This window comes from Scophthalmus maximus, chromosome 12 (assembly GCF_022379125.1).
Source record: "Scophthalmus maximus strain ysfricsl-2021 chromosome 12, ASM2237912v1, whole genome shotgun sequence".
Classification (NCBI taxonomy): domain Eukaryota; kingdom Metazoa; phylum Chordata; class Actinopteri; order Pleuronectiformes; family Scophthalmidae; genus Scophthalmus; species Scophthalmus maximus.
This window is the reverse complement of record NC_061526.1, coordinates 20,566,636-20,587,742: the sequence shown is the minus strand read 5'-3', so window position 1 is coordinate 20,587,742 and position 21,107 is coordinate 20,566,636. Positions and strand designations below refer to the sequence as shown.

At 44.5% G+C, this 21,107-nt stretch overlaps 1 protein-coding gene across 2 annotated transcripts; it reads right to left on the bottom strand.

Moving 5' to 3' along the window:
- Positions 1–211: 211 nt before the first annotated feature.
- gnptab (N-acetylglucosamine-1-phosphate transferase subunits alpha and beta) lies at positions 212–21,040 on the bottom strand. Of its 2 annotated transcripts, none has more exons than XM_035613746.2 (21): positions 18,204–21,040; positions 17,690–17,775; positions 17,290–17,409; positions 16,802–16,852; positions 15,443–15,645; positions 14,223–14,287; positions 13,965–14,099; positions 7,836–7,997; positions 7,548–7,727; positions 7,285–7,455; positions 7,069–7,192; positions 6,767–6,982; positions 5,593–6,659; positions 5,315–5,514; positions 5,004–5,223; positions 4,784–4,897; positions 4,608–4,693; positions 4,426–4,524; positions 4,159–4,326; positions 2,931–3,021; positions 212–1,728 (listed from the first exon to the last, which is right to left on the bottom strand). In XM_035613746.2, the coding sequence occupies exons 1-21, from the start codon at positions 18,363–18,365 to the stop codon at positions 1,657–1,659; spliced, it is 3,792 nt and encodes a 1,263-aa protein (XP_035469639.2). In that variant the 5' UTR covers positions 18,366–21,040; the 3' UTR covers positions 212–1,656. The 2 variants fall into 2 exon arrangements, with proteins under 2 accessions (XP_035469639.2, XP_047192488.1); XM_047336532.1 differs by having other exon boundaries at positions 4,614–4,693.
- Between the last annotated feature and the right edge of the window lie 67 nt (positions 21,041–21,107).

Here is a 21,107-nt window from a genome sequence, read left to right as displayed (position 1 = left end):
AAGAGCACATGAAGAGCCTATAAAGTAAAATCTAAAATCTTAAAATCAATTCTAAAACAGATTGGGAGCCAGTGTGAAGAGACTAAAACAGGAGTGACATGATCACATCTCTGGTTAATACTCAACTAAAGTACCTCATGATTGTACTTATATACAATAAATGTACTATGCTACAACGACACAATACACAGACACGACAAAAACAACAAGATGACTGAACCCAACCACATTTATTTCAGTCTGAGGAACCAATGAACTGATGCAATCGGAGGAAATCCCCATTTCCAAATACATGACCCATCGCCTTCGCCCTGGTGACATCTCACCGAGCGTACTCTGACTGAATGACTGACAGCATCTGGGAGTCACTTCCATCATAAACAAAGTTTGTAAAAACTGACGTGTGGAGGAAAAGATTTGGATCCGGTGAGGAGCATTTCATGAAGCGTCGTTTCTCAGGTCAGATGCACCAGTCACATTAATACAGTCGAAATAAGTTACACAACATGTTGAGGGCGGGTCTGAATTTCAGACAGCGGCGATCCTGTCGAGTCCCATGGGGACACACACACAGGCGGCCATGACAGTTGTAGCATCACGTACAATCAGATGCATTTTGTACCACAGTAAGAATTAGAACTATATTATTTCTATATCCCGTTCGTTCTCGTTGTAAATCACCAGGTCAGGGTGTGATGTGCATGTGTCAACATTTATAATAAGACATTATTAAAAAACAGGAAAAAACAAAAAACAAAAACAAGCAGGAATGAAACAAAGAAGGCACTTCAAGTTTTGATGTCTTATTTAAAGACAACTGACAAAAAACATTTAAATGAATTATTTATATATATATATATATATATATATATACACATATATATATATATATACACATATATATATACCTTTAGCTCCTTCTCTTTAAAATGGAACAAATCAATTATGTCTTGTTTTAGTTTGAGAAAGCTGTCCGTACCATGAAGTTATTCAAACAACGACGACATGACGGGGAGAAAAGCAGAAAAACAGAAACCTTTAAGAAGAAGAACCAGCATTTTGGCATGTTTGGCATTTTTACGTAGAAAAAAGAGTCAAAGAATAAACTGACTTTGTTTCAGCTCCAAAAACAGTTTGTGAATTTATGGTGAAACGTGCTCACTGTGCGCACACACACAGACACACACACGCATGCACGTGCACACACACACACACAGTCCATACCTGCTGCTATCAAGTGTTTCGCACTTTAACACCACATCACTAAATGGCACAGAGAGGACGGGACTCGAGGCGAGACATGAGGAGTGTTTTATGTTTGTTACTGTATGTGTGTGTGTGTTGTATAAAAGTCTCTGATGCCCCTGGTGGAGGAAATGAAGATGCACAGGCTCTCTCCCTTCTGGCTGTTATTTCCGTCATTGGCCAGCCCCGTCCATCATCTTCTGAAAAATGTTTTAGTTCGTTTTTTTTAAAAATCGCCATTCTCATGTGAGTCTCTGTCGTCCGTCTGTGCTGATGAAACAAAAGTGCTGACGACTTAAGATTTCCCGTTGCCCCTTTCAACCTGGATCCTCTCCTCGGGGCAAGAGAAGAGAGGCCGGAGGTCAAAGTGCAGATAGGAGAGGAGAGGAGAGGGACGTCTTCTCCCCCCCGTCACACCCGCTCAGGGTTGCTGTCCCTGTTCACCCTGCGTCTGGGGAACAGCTTTCGCTTGAGCAGAATAAGCTGCAAGGGGGAGAGGAGAGGAAATGTCATGATTAGAAAAATTGCACGCAGGGAGGAGAGGACATGAAAAGCCTTGTGCCGTCTGTCAGCGAGAGGAACGACTGATACACGAGAAGGGTGTAGATTGTTTAGCAGCACTCGGAAAATACACACGAGTAATCGCTCTCTGGCAGAGCGTTAGATCGGAAGCTTGATAGCGTGAGGCTTCAGCCAGCAGTGGGTTAGCTTTGCTGAACAGCTAGCCTCGCCCTGTCCAACGGATACAGGAAAAAAAAAGAAAAGAAAATCAGCTGACCGGGACCTCGACCGATTAGCACATCACAGCTTGTTTGTTAATTCTGCACATAAACCAAAAAGGTTCAAACCAGACGGACTTCCTCTCAAACCTTGTGTAACCCAAGACACCAAAAGATGATCTGAGGACAACGGTCTGAGGAGTGACGACCCTTTTGATCTGGTTTGAAATGTGCCGAGCTTAAAATCTCATCTCGGCCAGAAGGACGGCCGGGTTCATCTTGTGCAGGGGGGGAAAAAATGATCCGAATCTTTTTTGTGTGGTGTAAAAGACAGTGGCCAAGTCTGGCACATTCCTCACTTGGGAAAACTGCTCCCACATGCTGCTGCTGTGGGGGCGAATTCTCCGCAGGTCACTGCAACAATTAACCTTTTCTTTATGTTCGCGGAGGGAGAAACTGGAAACCTTTGGATTAGGGAAGAGCCCCACGAGGGCTCAATGTCAAACCTGGGTGGAGCAGAATTTTGTTTGTTTTTGAATTTTTTCCAAACTGGCAGAATTTGCCAGCAAAGTTATGGAAGAACACAATCCTGATTTTTAAATTCTTTGCTATAATGTTGCTCTGGAAACTCTCCCAGCTACAGATCCCACTCATCTGTCAACAAAAGACGGTGAAAGTAAATATGAGTACTGTCTGATCCGAGTCGGACGAGTCTGGCCTTTCACAGAGGACTGCCGGGGGTCTTTCGTTTCTGTAAAGTCAGGTCTTGGCTCGGCTCGTCATACTAGCACGACACATGAGACTCGAGACCCCACTCTCGGTGGAATTCCTGTAACGGCGGCATTTAATCATAGCTCGAGTGACTGAAAATAAGAGGGGTGTGTGTGTGTGTGAACGAAAAGTCCAGTGTGTGTTTCATCTGAATGTGTAAAATAGACCGCGTGTGGTCTGGTCCTCAACACTGACCTGTTCGGCAAAGAAGGACATGACTGTGAAGATGACGAGCGTCACGAGGACACAGTGCGTCCAGAACTTCAGCTTGTCCCGATACACTCGCCTGGGGGGGAAGAAAAAGACAAAACGTTAGCTTTAAATAAAGTGGCGGTCCTCATCCTTTTGTTACCCATCCAACGCCAACAGCCACTAATACAGACAAAATATACGATTCCCCGATAGGGGGACAAACGCCCGAGGGGGCACGTCTCTCACAGTAAGAGACTAGTTGCAAAGTGATGTGCCGAGACAGAATGCTGTGCATTATCCAGAGGTCAGCGGGGCAACAGGGTGACAAGGTGACATCACCCGACGGCATCCGTCTGTCACTTTACAAAGCCAGAGACGGACGGCGGAGGAGGGAGAGGCCGCGGGGAAGACGAGAGGCTCAGCTGTGCGACGATCGCGCAAGTATCTTAAGGCTCGCGTCTGATCTTGTGCGGCGTGGTTCTAATTTTACGGCCTCAATGCGAGGCCGGCATGAACACAGGAAAAACAAAACTAAAACCTCTCAAACCTCCCTGAGGGATTCCCACAGCTCCAACCTGGCAACACTCAGTCCAATGTGGTGACAGCCACAGATTCTTAACTTAGGACGACTGGAGAAAAAAATAACGCTTGATTTATAACCGGCACACATGCAACATGGAGCCCAGTACAGTTCCCAGTATGATCTGCAATATACTAATGAATCTAGGGCTGTAACTAACGAGTATTATGATAAACGATTAATCTGACGATTATTTTCTCGATTAATCGATTAGTTGTTTGATCCATGAAAATGTCATGAAGTATCATAAAATGTCGACTGTGTTTCCCAATCACCAAGATGATGTTTTGTTTTGTCAACACACCAAAGATATTTAGTTTACTGTCACTGAGGAGCAAAGACACCAGAAAATATTCACATTTAACAATCTGAAATCAGAGAATTTTGACTTTTGTCATAAATATATAATCAATAATAAGTGGTAAGATAATAAAGGGCTGTTGGTTCTATGATGTTCAGATGTGTATCATGTTATCATACTGACATTTGCTGAGGCTGATGGGAATCTCCTCTGACTTTTGATCATAAATCAAAGGATCATTGGATAAACTGAAATTTCATGGCAGTGCTAGAGGAAAAAAAAAATCAGGAGATCCCAAAGTCAGTTTGATGAGGTGTGTGTATACAACTTGTCACAACGCTGTAACCTACCACTCCTGGAGCTCGTCCATGTGCAGGAACCTGTTGCGATATTCCCTGGGCAGCTCGAACTGGGACGGCAGGGGGAACATGGACTCGTAGAAGTCTCGGAGCACAGCTTTCACCGTGGCTGCGTCCTTATGGTTGTGGTCAATGTTATCGTTCAGACAGATGAACTTCCTGTTGTGGGATGGGTTAAAAAAACACACACACTCGTCAGGTTAGTTTAAACAACAAAATATGGGAGAAAGTATTCTACAGAGAGTTCCTCGTCGTCACCTCGGATTCTTCCGGATGTCGTCCAACTGGCCGACCACGTGCGACACGTTGGTGCGCACCATCTTGAAAGCAATCTCCTCCTCGCCCATGATCTCGAACCTGTCGGAACAGAAGACGTGTGTTGGCGACAGCAGAACAAGGCAGGAAGAACATCTGAATGTTAACAGTGCTTGAGGACACACTTGTACTTATTCTGTTCTCTGAAGGCTTTGTTGATGCGTTCTGTGATCGGCTTGCAGTGGAGGACAAGGCCTTTTGTGACGGGGGGCTGCAACATGGGAAAAATACAGAATCTCAGCCAAATAAAGAAAGTACAATTTGGGACTTACTTTCCTGTACTTTTTAAAATATGGCTCACCATGCTGGGGTCATAGTAGGTCTCCTGAGTGGGGTTCACCAGGTGGAGCTGGGTCAAGTTCGTCGGGAGGGTCTTGGAGCAGTTGATCAACATCTGCTCCAGGCCAGTCAGATCCTACAAGATGCCACAAAAATACATACATGTACTTCAAAACCACGAGAATTCTTGTAAATCAATATCTGGCGTGTAGCGGGAGAGGTTCTTTGCAGCCAGGACTGACCTGGAGGCTGAGGGGCAGGTCGTGGATCCTCGTGGCCAGAGTTCGGATCTCTCGGTCGGACAGGACGCCTGAGTGATCTGTGTCGATCTCGTCAAACACCTCGGAGACGTTGAGCTGCTGCTGGGCGCTCATCAGGAAGTAGAAGTACGAGAAGGCGAACTGCATGTCCTCCGAGTGACGCACGCGGTGGCACGACGTCTTGTCGAACTCTTCTGGGAACCTGAATGGAAAAAAGTACAAAAATCAATTGAAGGTGATGGTTGCCTGAACCTAAAAATCTATTCAAAGATTTTTTTTGGAATGTGCCTCACGTGTCCTGCAGCTCCTGCATGATGAGCCGGTCGATCATGTGAGGCATGTGCGCAGGCACTTTGCGCGATGTGAAGCCAAACTGGCCGTTGAGCAGTTTGTTGACGTAGCGGAGGGAGTCTGCAAAAGTGTCCCACAGCCTGCGGGCGGTGGCACCGCCATCAGTCTCGTACATGAGCTCTCTCTGGAGACGCTCTTCTTCCTATAGAGTCGACACAAAGGACACGTTATCTAAGGAAATTAAAGTGCATGACTAAATAAAACGGTTGGCTCAACTGACCTCGAGTAGTTCCTGAAAGTACTTCCTCCGCTCCCACGGCAGAAAGCCTCGGTCTGAGGAAGTGAAGTGTTGGAGTCTTCTCCCGACTGGAGCTCCCGGCGCAGCGTCGGCCGGCTCGTTCTTACTCTCAGCGCGTCGGATTTTTGAAATGCTGCTCAGCAGCTTCGAAGTCATTGGCTTTTTGATGGCGGCGTCGAGAGGAGGTGTGGGTGTTTCAAACTCTTTCTTGTCCTCGTCGTCGATACGGACCGGGACAAGAGGAGTGAGCGCCGGGTCTCGTGCAGCCGCCGCGTCTTTCCTGGAAGGTTCCTCCTTCGAGTTGTGATTTTTCTGAACGATACTTCCGGATTTCGGTTTTAAATCCAGCTGCTCTCCCTCCAAGTCTTTGAAGGGCTTCCCCCGGACCTCGGCTGCACTCTCATCAGCTGCCTGTAAACGGTCGACCTGCTGCTCCTGAGCCAGAGTCTTGTACGGTTTAAGAAGTTCAGCCTTTGTGAGGTTATAACCCTTCAGAGTAATGTCGCCAGTCAGAAGCTTCTCTTCGAGCTTCTGCAGCTCAGCGCGTACAACAGCAGGTAAAAGTGACACGTTCAGCAACGGGACCTCTACGACAACCTGAGGTTCACCAGGCTGACTCCTGTGGATCTTAGGCCCCTGTTTGTGCTCAGGAATGTCAGAGAAAGGGAAAACCGGCTCGGGAGTAGGGGTCGGCTTTGGCTCCATGCCGGCGTCTTTGCTTGTGGTCTTGGACACGTTCGCCTGGGGAACCTCGCGGGTGTCGACGGCAACGGCGAAGCTCACCAGGAACTCCGTGTTGTCTTCTCTTTGGAAGGTGAGGTTGTAGTGGATCTGGGTGGCGTTGTGGCCGGGATAGAGGAGCAAGTGGATGGTCTTCCACTTGTTGGCGACGGACGTGTGGCGAACCGCCGGGTTGTCGCTGACGTGCGCCTCGGAGATTCTGTGGCCCAGTGCGCTGAAGCTGAAGTATGGCCTGACTTCCCCCACGGGGAGGACGTAGAGACTCTGGTTCCTCAGCAGTGCCACGCCGTGCAGCTCGCCAAAGTGCTCTGCGGATTATCACAAACACACGAGTAAGGATTAGGCCACAATAAATTCCATTAAAAATGTAGTGCATAGTATATTTGTAGAGAACGTCACCTAACATGTTCCTTACCTTGACCACAGTCGCCCACATCAAAGCCACACGACAGGATGTTACAGGCTTGGTCGCAGAACTTGTCTGCCAGCCAGGAGTTGGCACAGCCCTGATTGCAGTAGGACGTCCCCCCGAGACCTCCGACACCACCTGCAAACTGCCACACCTGTCCGCCTGCTCCGCCAGGCCCGCCGACGCCGACCCCTGCGGCGAACCGGCTGTTCCCTGTTGCACCTGTCAGAAAAGAGAGGAATGTTGTATTAGACGTGTTATGACCAAAAACAAGCTTACTAAGACACGTGTGACAGTATCCGTCTTACCCGAGCAGTCTCCTCCGTCCCAGTCACACGCGGAGTTGTTGCAAGCTTTGTCACAGTAGCCATCTTTGATCCAGGATCCTGGGCAGCCCTCAGCACAGTTGGGAACAGGCCAGGTGAGATACACCTGCAAAGGTAAGAGTCAAGGTCAGTTGGTCGTATTTAACCATCAAAGTGTGGCCTTGATTTGAGACTGAAGCTCAGTGCGAGTGTTCACACCTTCTGTCCTTTCGAGTGGCTGTAGAAGTCGTCCGGCCACACTTCCTTGCCGAACATCACGTCGTCGTTGAGGTAGATGAACTTCTGGGAGAGGCCCGGGATGCGGTGGATGTGGGTCTCTATGGCCGGGGAGCTGAAGGTGGGAAGGTGGCTGTGGTTCCGGAAGATATCCTACAAGTCAGGGAGAAAACTTTTTTTTATATGCAGAAAAATAATCCAATTTCCAAACCGTACATGGTAAATTTGGAGCTTTGAAAATGTACCTGATGTGTGACAACGGATATTCTGGGGTTGTCCAGGTTGAGCCAGGAGGGGATCTGCCCGTTGGTGACGATGAAGATGTGCCGCACCCAGGGGGCGTGTCGCTCCACCGAGCGCAGCGAATAGCGGAGCTCCTCGTTGTCCTCGAATCGGCTGGCGGAAACATCTTCGTCCTGCTTGGACTGAGGAGTGTCAGCAGAAAAGAAAGACTTTATCTCCATCTATAGGGGTTTTCACGACTTAAAATTCCTTTTTTTTGTTACACATGAGACAGGAAGGAGCATTTGTACCTGTGAGATGGCGGTGAGGTCCCAGAACAAGTAGCCGGGGCTGATGGTTAACTCTTTCCCATCCAGAGTCAGGTTCTTTTTGGCCTGCTGCGTCAGGTCAGAGAAGTCCTGCGGGGTTTTCAGGTGGAGCAGGGCGATGCTTGCCTCAGAGTACAACTCAAACTGAGGGACAGATAAACACGTCATTAGCGAGGTGCTAACTGCTTGAATGAGTTTTCAAACGGCAGTTAGAATATTCAGAAATTCGTTGGACTTATCAGAGATAAATCTAAAAAGAATGGTTCAAACCGTTGCACTAGAAGTCGACATTTCCTGACTTTTAAACCTGAGTAGTAAACAAAAAGTCTACCTGGTGCATCAAAACCAGCAAATCAAGAACTACGAATTTGCTGATATCTTTATCAGTCACGCTTTGTCCCCCTACAAAGTTTCTCAAAAGCGACTGAATGGCCTGCCAAGATATTTAGCAAAGCCCCTCCATGATCCGCCGACTTTTCCTCTGCCACCACCAAGAGGTCACCATCTTTGGATTTGAGTGAAATTATCACGACAACTGCCGGGTGGATCTCTGTGAACGTGGCACAGATAATCAAGGTCATTTGAGGATAAATTCTCATAACTTTGGTGATCCCCCCGACTTCCTATGTGGCGCCATCAACAGGCCCATTCAATTTACCAAATACTCTGGCCCGTGACCAGATATCTGCGAAAACCAAACACAATCCCATCAGCCTCTGTTGTACTTGTGCGTTTAGCGCTCATTAGCGAATGTACGAGAAGACGCCAAAATAAGCCGGTGAACCTGCTAAGCATCAGTATGGCAATTGTGAGCGTGTTAGCATTCAGCTCAAAGCCCCAGAGCCTATAGCATCACGGCTGTGGACTCTGATAATTAGTTTGAAATACGGAACAATAACATTTAAGGCATAAGAAAACAGTTTGCTCAGAGTTGGAAACTGTTTCAGAGCTGCCAAAGAGTTTTCTTTCTAGAGTTGCCAAAGTTCAACTCCAGTGCCGTAGTGTCTTGTAGGGTCACTGTCAACATGTAAAATCTGTAGTTTTCCCCCTAGTGGAACCCAATAATGTAAAACTACCAATAATGTAACAAAAAATCTCCTCTTAACTGCATTAAAAATGTAATAAAACCCGATAATTTAATAACTTCCCAAAAATGTAATAACATTTTTAACCAATTAACATAATAATCTCTGTGCGATACATGATTACATTATCCTGTTAACTGTATTTTGCAGAGCCCAATGATGTAATACTTTCCAGATAATGTAATAACTTTCAAAAATGTAATAAAAAATCTCCACTTAGTAAAAACCTCATAATGTTATAAATTTCCAATAATGTAATAAAATATTTTAATATTCTCCACACATACTGTAACTCCAGCAACAATGTAATAAAACATGATAATGTAATAAAACAATTTAAAATAATGTTATAATCGCTGTACCAATGATAAATAAAATAATTACATTAAATTATTTGGTAAACCATGTTTTTGTAATGTAATAATTTTTCAATATTGCAATACCTGGGCCAATTTTGCAGGAGAATACCACGAATAATGTTTTAGTAAATTTGTCATTATACTCAAATAAGCAAAGCTATAATTTCATCACATGCACATTGGGAAAATCCTAAATGGCAACTTCTCAGAGTTGAAATGTTCTATTTTTTGGTTTGTCCTGTACCAGAAAAAGTCATTCAATTTCATTAAATTAAAAAATGTCATTAAATTTGAAGTCGCATGATAAGCTGCTTGGTTTTAGACAGTTGTTGTCAGTCATCGAGACGGGAAGAATTCTGAAAGATGGTGACAAGACTTAATGTGATTTGGGCTCAAACCGCACAATGAGGTGACCTCTGACCCTGCAGCTATGAAAGGTCAAATTAAAGCAGCTATTATGTTTGTGTGGAGGCATCTGCTGGCTGCCGTCGCCTCGTTTGTGTTTGTGTGCGTGTCAAGAGGAGACAGGTCGGAAAATTCTGTGCCGTCATCTTCTCCATGGGGGTATTATGGAGGTGGCTGTCTGCCTGACTTCAGGGGGAGCTATGTGAGGCATCGGACGACTTGTGTGTGAGTTGTGTGAGTGTATTTGATGTATGTGAGAGACTTCCCACCCTCGGCCTTGTCCGTCTCAAACCATCTGTCCCCCTGCTCTCATCTCTTAAACTCTAATCTTCCCAGAAAAAGACTGCCCCCCCCCCCCCCACGTCACCCTCCATCATCCTGAACAGTCGAACCCAAACACGACACACGAAGCTCGTGTTCTGCCTCGACTCGCCCCCCTATTCTCTTGCTCCTGTTTTTAGGTGAGGAGAATCGCGGAGGCTTATAAACACAGTGGGGTCCATCCGGGGAGAATGTGTGGCCCAGATCACGTTACCGTCTTTATTATAGCTCTCTTTATAGTCTTATAACACACACACACACAAAGCTTAGGCGTGTGAAGGCCACGCGCAGGCACATGCCTGCCTGTAAACACATAAGCCTGTTTACTTACATCTTATTGTAGAACAAGTACATCATTTAAAAAGTCCTGTGGTTTCGAAAAAAATCTATTTTATAATTTATCAAGGAAACCTTCCAAAAGATTATCAGGCTCCAGCTTATCAGACAAGAGGATTTTTTTCTGCCTTTCTGTCTTAGACGAAGTTAGACGTTAGAAGTTATCTTGAAATCTGGTAAACTGTGATGGGATTTTTTTTTGGTGACATTTTATTGAGTAAATCAGGGGGTGAGACAATGTCATAAAAAACTCAAACATGTTTGAAAAGCATTACCACAAATGAATTGCTTTTTTTATTTTCAATTGTCTTTAATTTCGACCAAAGCTTTAAAGTCTGAGTGTGCGTAGAAACCGGCCATATCTGTTACAAAGACCGAACAACTATATCTGCTGTGGCAGTTTAGTCTCTGAGTTTAGTCTCACCTGGAAAAAGAAAAACCGGCACTCTCACGTATCTCTCAATTACAGTGGAGAAAAAAACACGGCGATTACGAGGGAGAGGACAGAGAAAAGGTGGCTACATTTATTCCTCACTACAGTATCAACGTGTCCCGTGAGTATTTGACTCTCAGCACATTGTAAACTGTGATTAGCGAGACTTGTATGACACTGCAAAGAAGAAAAGACAATATAATTAGCTGAGGGAGGGAGAAAAATAAACAGTTGACCCTCTGGGTAAACTAATCAACGCAGTGGCGAGTGATCTTTTTCAAGCAGCTGGACTGAGATGTAATGGCGTGCTGCATCATTCATGACGATATTCTTTGTCTTTAAATGGAATATAATTAAGTGTGTGACGTGTGGCTGGTCAGCGAACAAAGCCTAAATATACAGTCTAGAAAATAAATGCACAAAATCCTATTTTATAACTGCCAGAGTGTAGATTTTACATTTTTATAAAATGAAGGTTCTCATTCGAATAATTATTCTGGAGAATCTCTGCTCACACTTTATGAGCGAGTGACAAATAAAAAACTTTTGAATCTTAGATTCCCACCGTGTGGACAACCTCAGACGACCCACGCGTGTAAAAAAAATACACACAAAGACAAACACATCAGCGGGTTTTTTTACACAAACACTGGGGCCCACGACTCGACGGGCGACAGCGCGGGGCAGATGACCGGGGCTGCGGGGGGCAGCTTTCATCACCGGGGCACAGTCTAACACCGGCTATAAATACCGACCGTCTCTCACTGCTGAACCTCTTCCCTCCGCACTATGCACATCATCCCTCTTTCACAGAACAGGCCCGGCGACGCCAGGAAATACCTTGAAATCCAAACTGTGCATTGTGTGGTGGCGCGCGTGTAGCGCCAATCCCTCCAGCGCGCACACACACACACACACTTTCCATCCTCTTTCCTGAACCCTGTGTGACTCCACATGTCCCCGTATCCCCCTTCTCTTCCCACCACCACCACACACTCTCCGTTTTTTGTCCTGCAACAACACTCCCAGTTGGTTCCACTTATACAATATCACTACTGGCCCCCAAGCAGGTAAATCCAGATATGAGTTAAATGTCTGAAGTGGCAGGGTGAGTGCAGGGAAGGTCAGTAAAATCCTGCCCGACCTTTCAGCGCACTGGCTGGCGCCGAGCCACTCCAAACAGTTGTTCCAGCGTTAACCCCCGCACGCCAGCTAAGGTTACAGGCAGAATACCGCCAGTTATTATCACATGACCTACAGTACCGGGCTGCACTGCGGCGAAACCTGGAGACAAATGGAAAGGGGATGACGTGACAACTGGGGGGTTCGATGGAGATATGTGGGTTAACCGCTGTTAACCTACATATCATCACTCACGAGTTTGACGGCGTTTCTGATTCTCCTGAGGCTCCGAGTCGCCGCTTGTCATTTGTTGTGACTATTACTTTCAATCAGCCTCGGTTTGGTTTTGAAAGTTTCCTTTAATATTATGTGGAACTGACATATAGAAATATAGAACTATTGTTTTTTTATGAAAGCAGAAAGCTGGATTGTGTATTGTTGATTTTGACCTTTGTTTGTATTTACAGTTTTTTGTTCCTACCATGATACTTAAGGAGGGGAAAAAAAGGTGTTAACTCTAGGGTGTCTAAGTCAACTCAAGGGTGACTAATCTTCTGTTCTGGTGCATTTTAACATATTAAAAGCCTTCAGACAACCGTGGACGTTACAGTCTTCCATTATGCTACATAATGTTTTTATTCCACAATAACAAGCTGAACCTCATGATGTTGAAGATCATGTGATGTGGTTAAAACCTTTCGGGGAAAGTGAGTATGTGGACCTTGAGTTGAGGCTATTCTGTCAAATGTTAATTAGAAAGTTAAGAATTAAATTTTATTGTATCTTCTTCTTTAATTATCATTTACAATAAAAGGAAAATCCAAACTATCCCAGGATGTAACTAACTTTTAACTGACATTATTTCTTTTATATTTTTTACATATTTTACATCTTTCTTCTGACAATTCTATCATAAGTTTTTCCACATATATTTACTTCTTTCTCTGTGTTTTATATATCTTACTCTTTTTTCTCATGTCAACTTTTGGAAGCTGAACAAGAATTTCACACCTTTGTTTGGCAATCCATACATTAAATGGCTGTGACAGAAGACGCTATCCAACTAATCGCCAATTAATCCTCATCAGCCGCGTGATAATGTATACTATCGGAGGATGGGACAAACAGTTGACTCGTCCCCGCGTGTCTGAGGGTGTGATGGGTCACTCGGTTTGTTTTCCTTGATCGTTTTCGGAGTAATCCGCGCTCATTAAGAGCCAATTCCTGGCCCTCAAAATAGTTCTGATTAGAGAAAATTATTAGATACACAAGCCGCCGACCGCCGAGCTAAACAGAGGCTCTTTATCCACATCGCAGCATAACTGTTCAAAATAGAAAAATACCATATTTAGTGATGTCCCGTCCAAGGAGGATTTCACATTTGTGATTAGGGCCGTTTTTAAGATTACGATCCTATGATGTATGAAAAGATTTGTGCAAAGGAAGGATATATATAATGCATGTCTTATGGAAGAATGATGTACAAACATCCTTCAGCTCTGTGGTGAGACACTGCAAGGGTGACATCTTGTGACAGAGTTAATTTGACGCAACTGAAGAAAAAAAAAATGCAGGGCTCATCATCTGCATAAATTTAGTGATACAACTGATTAAATAAAGTTGTGAGGGTGCAAATCTGCCACCTGCTGTTTATGTAACAAACTTAAACATCCTCCTTTTAAGATAAGATAAGATAAGGGACCTATTTCTAAAAAATATTCCTAGGTGAAATTTTGGAGAGAAAAAATGTGTCCGTCATTTATATTTAAATATAAGTGAAACTGTTAAACAAGAAAAAGGTCTGAGGTATCTAAAAATGTAATCTTATCTACTGTGGTTATTTTCCCACAATGCAGTGGGTGTGATAAACAATGAAATCACAGAAAACCACAGGATGATTTCAAAATAAAAGAATTCAAAAAAGACGCAATCGATGAGTCTTGCCAATGAGAATAACTACAAATGAAAAATCGACTGTATTAAAAAAAGGAGCCAAACAAAATCACCAGGAAATATTTCCATAAGGACGTTTTGATTGAGAAGATTTTACCTGTTTGATCTTGTTGGTTATGACAGACGGGAGTTTGACTCTCAGCTGCTCCGTCTCCTTGTAGGTTGCTGGGAAGCCGCTCAGGTAGGCCAGAGCCTGCATGCGGATCAGGCCCGGAGCCTCTTTGTCCGTCGTCTGCAAAAAGCACAAGGACATGGCACGTTGAAATGTTCCACACAGAAACCACCTGGGATCATCAATATGACTGAGGGCTATCAAAAAAAATGATGTGATATTTTCTTACAGTTATGAACTCACCAGGTAACATATGGAAACAGAGAACTTCTGGTCTTCCCTGGACACATCTGTATAGGCTTTATCAGCTGTGAAAATCCAACAATAAAAAGTCGGCAGAATGTTAGAAAAACCTTTATGTATATAGATATGAGGCCTCCACACTTGTGCTCACAGACTTTCTGGTGTCTACAAGAATGAGAGGACACGATATTAAAAGACAAAGGAACAAAAATATAGAGAATATGGCATGGGAGGTTTTTTCAGTCTGGAATTAATTAGCATATGTGTCATGCATCCCATGACGTATATTTATCAATCTGCCTTCTCCGTCTTTGTGGTTTGATATGTGGCAACCCAAACCCCCAAGTGGCTCTGACTGTTTTTATGTCAAATATCCTTCTCATCTAATCTCTGAAAGAATAAAAAAAACAACGTAGGTTAAAATAATATATCTTAAACGTTTAACATCCTCTTTAAAGATGAAGACGTCTGGCTAATTGTTTTTTTCTAGTTTACAAAATATCTCATATCTAATGATGAGAATTTGAATTTTTTCCTGATTTTTTTTGTTGGGGTCATAATCATACGTGCAAGTGGACCAAGATGAACTCGCGGCCGTGTTGCGAGTTCATCCACTGATAATCGTTCCCAGCTGTTTGTTGCAACTGCTCCAGTGATAAGCTGCACCTGCTAATCGCTCAGTGTCTCGTTCAAAGGCGCTGCGATGTTTAAAGTTAGTTAGTGTTGGCAAAGTATCACTACGACATATGTCTTACGTTAAATATCTGCTTTATTACTGTGACTTTTTATTTCTCTAAACATGTTGTTCCTTTCTGCTGTTCTTTCTCTTTCATCTGCTCCGCTTTATTGTCGATTTCAAATCTGAATAAAAGCTTGACAGGCAAACGAGAGGTTATGCACACCGTCGACATCAAACGGCTCAGTCACCAATATTTAAACAAGTCCATAATGAGTTGATAATCTGACAGCTCATGCTAGATGCAGCGATAGGGGTAACCTACTTCTATATTTATCCCCTTTATAGTGCGGGAGTTAAGAAACCAAAACCGCAGTATAAAACCAGGTGCTTATGTCTTTCAATGGAACATAAACTCATGTGATGTGCCTAAAAAACCCCACAATGTTCCACTGCAGGTGAAATTTCGTCCTCCCTCATTTCTACGAATAGCCTGATCTCGTTCCCTACTCGAGCGCCTCTGAATTCACGCGTAAGTTTTTACCGTCGGCCTGCGAGTGGAAGACGACCACGGAGACGGTGGTGGACGGGTGGAAGGTTTTGGTCATCGGCAGCAGCTCCTTGGCAGCGGAGAAGGCGGGCGAGAGTGACTGCAGCTCTTTGAGGGTGACGTTGGCCGGCAGAGCGGGGTCCAGGGCCAGCATGGGCGCGATGATGCAGTGGGACAGAAGGCATTCTGGCTTTACACTAAGACAACAAACAAGGGACAGGGGGAAAATAAATGATATAATACACCTTGTGCTCCCCACGCTTTCATTCTGCACTTAAACATACTTATACATATTCAGTAGGAAACTGTTGAATGCGTGAACTCTAACTAATTTCGTGCATATGTCCAAAAGTCTGCGGCCACGTTCCAGAATAGAAATGTCAGTCTCAGACTTCTGGACCCCACTGCATGCACATATACATATGTATTAGTCAAGTTCACACATTCAGCAACAGTTTCCTTTGTGGTAAGGTTGCATCGAGCCCCTCATTGTGTTAAAACAAGAAGACGGGGGGCTCGCTCATCAGCAGAACACCCACAGGAAGCCTGAAGTCGGGTCCCGTCGTGGTTCGACTCACTCGGCGTGCTTTATGATTTTCACCAGAGCGAGATGTTAAATGGTTTCTTTCAAGCCAATACATGCACTTGTTTTACAAAAATATGCCACACCTTCAATGAAATGTAGCCTCTTATATCTTGATATAAGTCATAGGTTATATAACTATATAATTATTAATGTGGGTTCTTTTCTTGAACCATATCTGCTTGTGGTACAACTCAACTTCCCGTTACAACACTAAAGTCAGTGTTCACACAATGTGGTTTCGTCGTAACTTTAACCGTCATTTCTGAGAGTCTGGGAGTCTGAGACTGCAACATACTGAGGTGTTTGTCAAGTGACGCCCACACACCGGCTTACAAGTATTGTGAAGTCCAATTTTTTTTTAAATGCACCACTAACTGGAACTTCTGTGATAAACATAAAGCATGTTTAGAATGTTTATTATACGTTTCATGATGGGAGATTATGTGGCAGAGACTTTGTAATGGATTAAATCAGATTGTACTGATGTACCTGATATATTTTCCAGTGAGTGTATGTGAAATTAGATGCTATAGATTTTGTAATAACATTTACACAGTGGTAGAAATCTCTTTCCTTTCTCTTGCCATATCGGCCCTTCGTCGGAAACGCTGAAAATTAAATGAGCTCCAATCTGTCATAACTGTAAACTGTATACGTGTTTTACTGACATGTTATTTAGTTTTTTTTTGGTTCATATCACCCACCACATGGCAAGTATGTGTTCTACTGCGAGAACCATGTAACACCCATCACACCTCCAGACTCACCTGTCTTTGGGCACCTCAGTCGTCCCACTTGCATTTTTCCCCAGCCGTTCCCTGGGTGAGACAAACCAGTACATTATTATTCATTTCATCACACTCTGTCTTAACAACACTGTGCGGCTCTGCATCTGTTTGAGTACTGTCGGTCGGCAGAAGCTGATGAACAGAGCGACTGCGTCATTTTAACACAAACTTTACAAGCTGGGACTTTTCTCCTCAGGGTTTTATTGGGACCTTTGCTCCCTCTTCCTCTGGGGCAACGTCTGAACAAGCCAATCACAGTGACAATGATAATGCTGCAGCTCATCATGCTTGTATGTTAATTCCGACTGGCTCAACACTGAAAGTCACTCATTCAACAGGATGGCACTTTCTGCGGCAACATAACGGTCTGTGTTTAATTGCGGGCAAGGGTCAAGGCGTTTTGGCACAAACATCAAACTCTGCATTGCGAACTGCAATGGCCAGTGTGGAACCGAAAGCTGCCGTACCTCAGAGCCCTTTGTTCCTCCTCCAGTTGCTCTTTGACCGTCTTCAACTCCTTCAGCAGGGCTACGTCGGTGCCGTTCACCCATGTGTACACCACATCGATAGGCATGGGCAGACAGAGCCTTCGAAGAGAGACAGAAAACACTCAGGACAGTGCTCAAGCTGCAAAAGCCGTGAGCCCGTTTCCCTCCACACTTTCCTCTTGCGAGTCTCAATTCATTTTTTTGGGGGGAGGTTCATGCACGGTTTCACTTCATCCAAGTCCTTTCAGATTTCTCTCGTGGGACGGGTCCGCACGGGGGCTTGTGCGGCAAGACGACAGGGTTTTTTCACCGAAATTGGGCTAATGATTTGCACACTTTTGTACATGAATAATGACGTTTGAATATGAATGTCTCTCACCTGCTCTGGAATGATTTTCCACCCACGTTGTCCCTGTAGGAGTCAAACAGCACATGATACTGGTCCCGACTCCACTCAACCAAGACCTGTATGAGGAGAAGAAGACGTTACATGACACACATCCCTAACAACAAGAGGAACTTCCTTAAAAGCATTCCTTAAGAATGACCATTCACCTCAACAACGTGGAGGACTGGTTTTTTTTTACGATTTACTTGAAATGAACAACTATTATGTGAGTTATTATGAAGCCGAATTTGCACGGGTGTGGTAAAGATTCGCGAAACGTCTCGATTGAATATTTACAAGGGACTGTAGTGTAACTGACAGGTCGATGACTTTGAAAATACACGTTTTTTTAATGGACTCAGGGGAGACGACGGCTGCCGTCCTCAGCACGAGCCCTCGAGTGCGGTTACCGGGGAAACGGACGTTAGCTAGCCGGCCCGGAGTCACAGCTAGCCGCTCGGCGAGCGAGCGAGTGAGTGAGTGAGTGGACAGAGAAGGAGCTCACCTCTCCGAACTGGAAGGCGGAAACTATCATGAGGACGATCCCCCCGAAGCAGAGGTAGAGCCCGTAGCGGTGGGACAGACAGGTGTACGTCTGCCGCTGGACGAGCTTGAGCACCGAGTTGACGACTACCATGGTTCTGCGCGGCGCAGCATAGCGCTGCATTCATTCATTCGGAGGGAAACGCGGCAGGTAAACGCACGAAACAAAGAAAAGTAAACATCTCAGGAGGCGAACCCGGGATCCTGTCAGCTGACCGCCCGCCGAACTGCCCAGCCTGACACATGACAGCCAACCGCCGTACATGTCACGCTTCCTCGGCGGCTGGCGGCGACGCGGCCGCCTGCCCGTTGTCGCCCCCTGTCGGTGGGGAGCTGGGTCCGTGATGCCTTCACGGTCTCCTCGCGATGACAGCACTGAACGCAGGCACTATAGTTCAAGGGCCCAAAGAGTCGAGCTGCTCCTTGTCAGAGCCGGTTTAAAGGTGTTCAATAAGTAATAACAGACTTCTATAGGTAGTTGAGGAGGTTCTGAATTCATAATATCACATATATTATCGCCTTTTGAGGTTAAAATGGTAAACAGGTGCCCATTTACACATCCTTTTGATATAATGCAACATTATCATGTATTTGAAGCCATTTTTGTCTCCACCTTGTGGATGTAAATCAAATAAAGTAAAGTGGATTTTGACCTAGACCTGGTCTGTTGTAGTTTGGATGTTGCCCTTTGAGTTTTTCTAATGTCTCACAAACTTACAAGAAACCTAAAACATTCACAAGATAGAAAGAAATCTCATTCATTCATTCCTTCATTGTGTCATATTTATCGTTTCATGTTTGAAGGATGTTTCACTCCAGTGAAACAGCTTTACAGGTTCAGCGTTGACTCTGTGAACATTCTGTAAAATGACATTGTTCAAAACATGGGTCCTTCACATCTGCTGAAAGAAACCACAAAACTCTACCAATGACTGGTCCACCAGAAGTTGGTGGAGGGTCTATCATCTCATAATCCATCTATAGTTTCACATCTGTCATACTGAGATCATCTCAGTATCTGAATAGAATTTTTAAACTGGAAAACAACAAAAATGACCTTTGACAAAAAGAAAATCCGACTTCAAGAGGAACTTGTCATCGCATGTCCAAACGATTGTCTCTGGCACATGGATGACTTCCTTCCTCAGCTAATTATTTTTTTTTTTTTCTTTTCTCTTTTTTTTTCTCACATGCAGTGTATGTGTTCCCAAAAGCCAAGAATGAAAGTGACATTTAGCTGTAATTTAGCTGACACTTTTTGAGCACAAATACGGTAGAATTTTTTATAAAGAATGAATCAGATTTTTTTTTTTAAAGCACCATTGGAGGGAACTGGCTCCACTTGACCTCTTGTGTCCAGCTTTTCCCCAGAAAGACAGAAAAAAGCTTCTTTGGATGTTCCAGGGTCAACCCTTCCATACCTTTGACTTTGTCCCTTTGCCTTCTCGACTACTGGACCCAACTTAACCCAATTTACCCAGGAATTTAAAACATGCAAGAATAAACTCCAAGGCTGGAATACTAACTGAGTATGTTTAGAAATTGTTTGTGTTAAATTGGATTAACGTGCACCACTCAAGTACGATAGAAACAGAGATGTCTTCTTTAACTTACGATCCTGTAGAAGGGCCCCATGTGTCAAATTCTAGCGTTCATTCTTTTATCATTTGTTCATATTTAGCCTTCACTTTATGGCTATTACCTCAAACCAACTGACACATTTTTCACTTTGTGGATTTGGGGGGACAAGTGGGTGAGGGGGGTTTGTGGGGGCCTGTACAACTCGAACACAACTCAAACCGCAGGCACAGTGCAGCACGAGAACGCTTGCTCGAGTAAAATGTTCAAAAGCGTGAATTAAGTAGAGAATCTGATCTCTCCTTCCACCGCTGTTATTCACTGTTTTCATTTTCTCTCGTTTGGATTACTGTAACTCTCCCTTCACATGACTGAGTCAACCGAGGTCATGATGACAGCTTCTCAAAAACACAAGCAGGCCAGACTTCTTTTCTTGAGGGCGCACACACACTACACTACTTCAATTGTAACTTCTCTTCATTGGGTCGTGGTCAATGCCTCTGATCTTACTGACTATTTGAATCACTTTATAGTGTTTTATTTGACTCTTCTCTCATCTGTAATGTTTTTTCTCTCATATTTTCTGACCTCAATGTGGTCTAGTGTGGTGTGAGCCGCAGAGGTCATTCCGGATGACCTCTGCGGCTCATCCAGAATGCAGCGGCCCAGCTGGTCTTCAACTACACCCAGGTTCTCCCACACTACACCGCTCCCCTGCACTGGCTCCCGGCGGTGCATGGCTCGAATCCGATTCAAGGCGCTGGCACTCGCCCACCGTGCTGAGGTGTAGGAATGGCTCAGGCCCTTACTACATCCAGGACGTGGTCAAAATGCTTACACCCCAGCGCGTCCACTGCGAGGGGTGGGCAACCTTCTTCCTGTCGCAGACTGAAAACTCACCTGTTCAGACTGCACCTTACTCCTTGAATCATTAAAACAGGAGGAAATATAATCAAAATGTTGATTCTTGCACTTTTGGGTAATATGTATTTGGGCGTCTGCTAACTGAATGCAATGTAATCCTCAAACTGCTTTCAACTCATATTCATTGCCTTCAGTTCTTCATTTTCAGCACTTGAAATGTTCTATGTTAATAAAGTGTATTACTAGTATTATTATTATCATTGTTGCATGTGAATACATTGCTTCCGCTGCTGCTGGTCATCATACAAAGACAGGAGGACAAAAGGAGGAGGGGGATCTGGCTGCACACAACGGGAGGTTTGATTTGCGTAACGCCGGCCCACTGGGAGTCGCTTTGGGGAAGAGGTGACTGACTGTATACGAT

Bases quoted from the DNA above. Each gene is read 5' to 3' on its own strand.
- gnptab (XM_035613746.2), bottom strand. From the start codon at position 18,365: ATGCAGCGCTATGCTGCGCCGCGCAGAACCATGGTAGTCGTCAACTCG. The intron at 7,728-7,835 runs GTACAAATGCTC...GACACTCCTCAG, and splicing joins ACCTCACCGCCATCTCACAG to TCCAAGCAGGACGAAGATGT. The intron at 7,193-7,284 runs GTGTGAACACTC...TTACCTTTGCAG, and splicing joins GCCACTCGAAAGGACAGAAG to GTGTATCTCACCTGGCCTGT.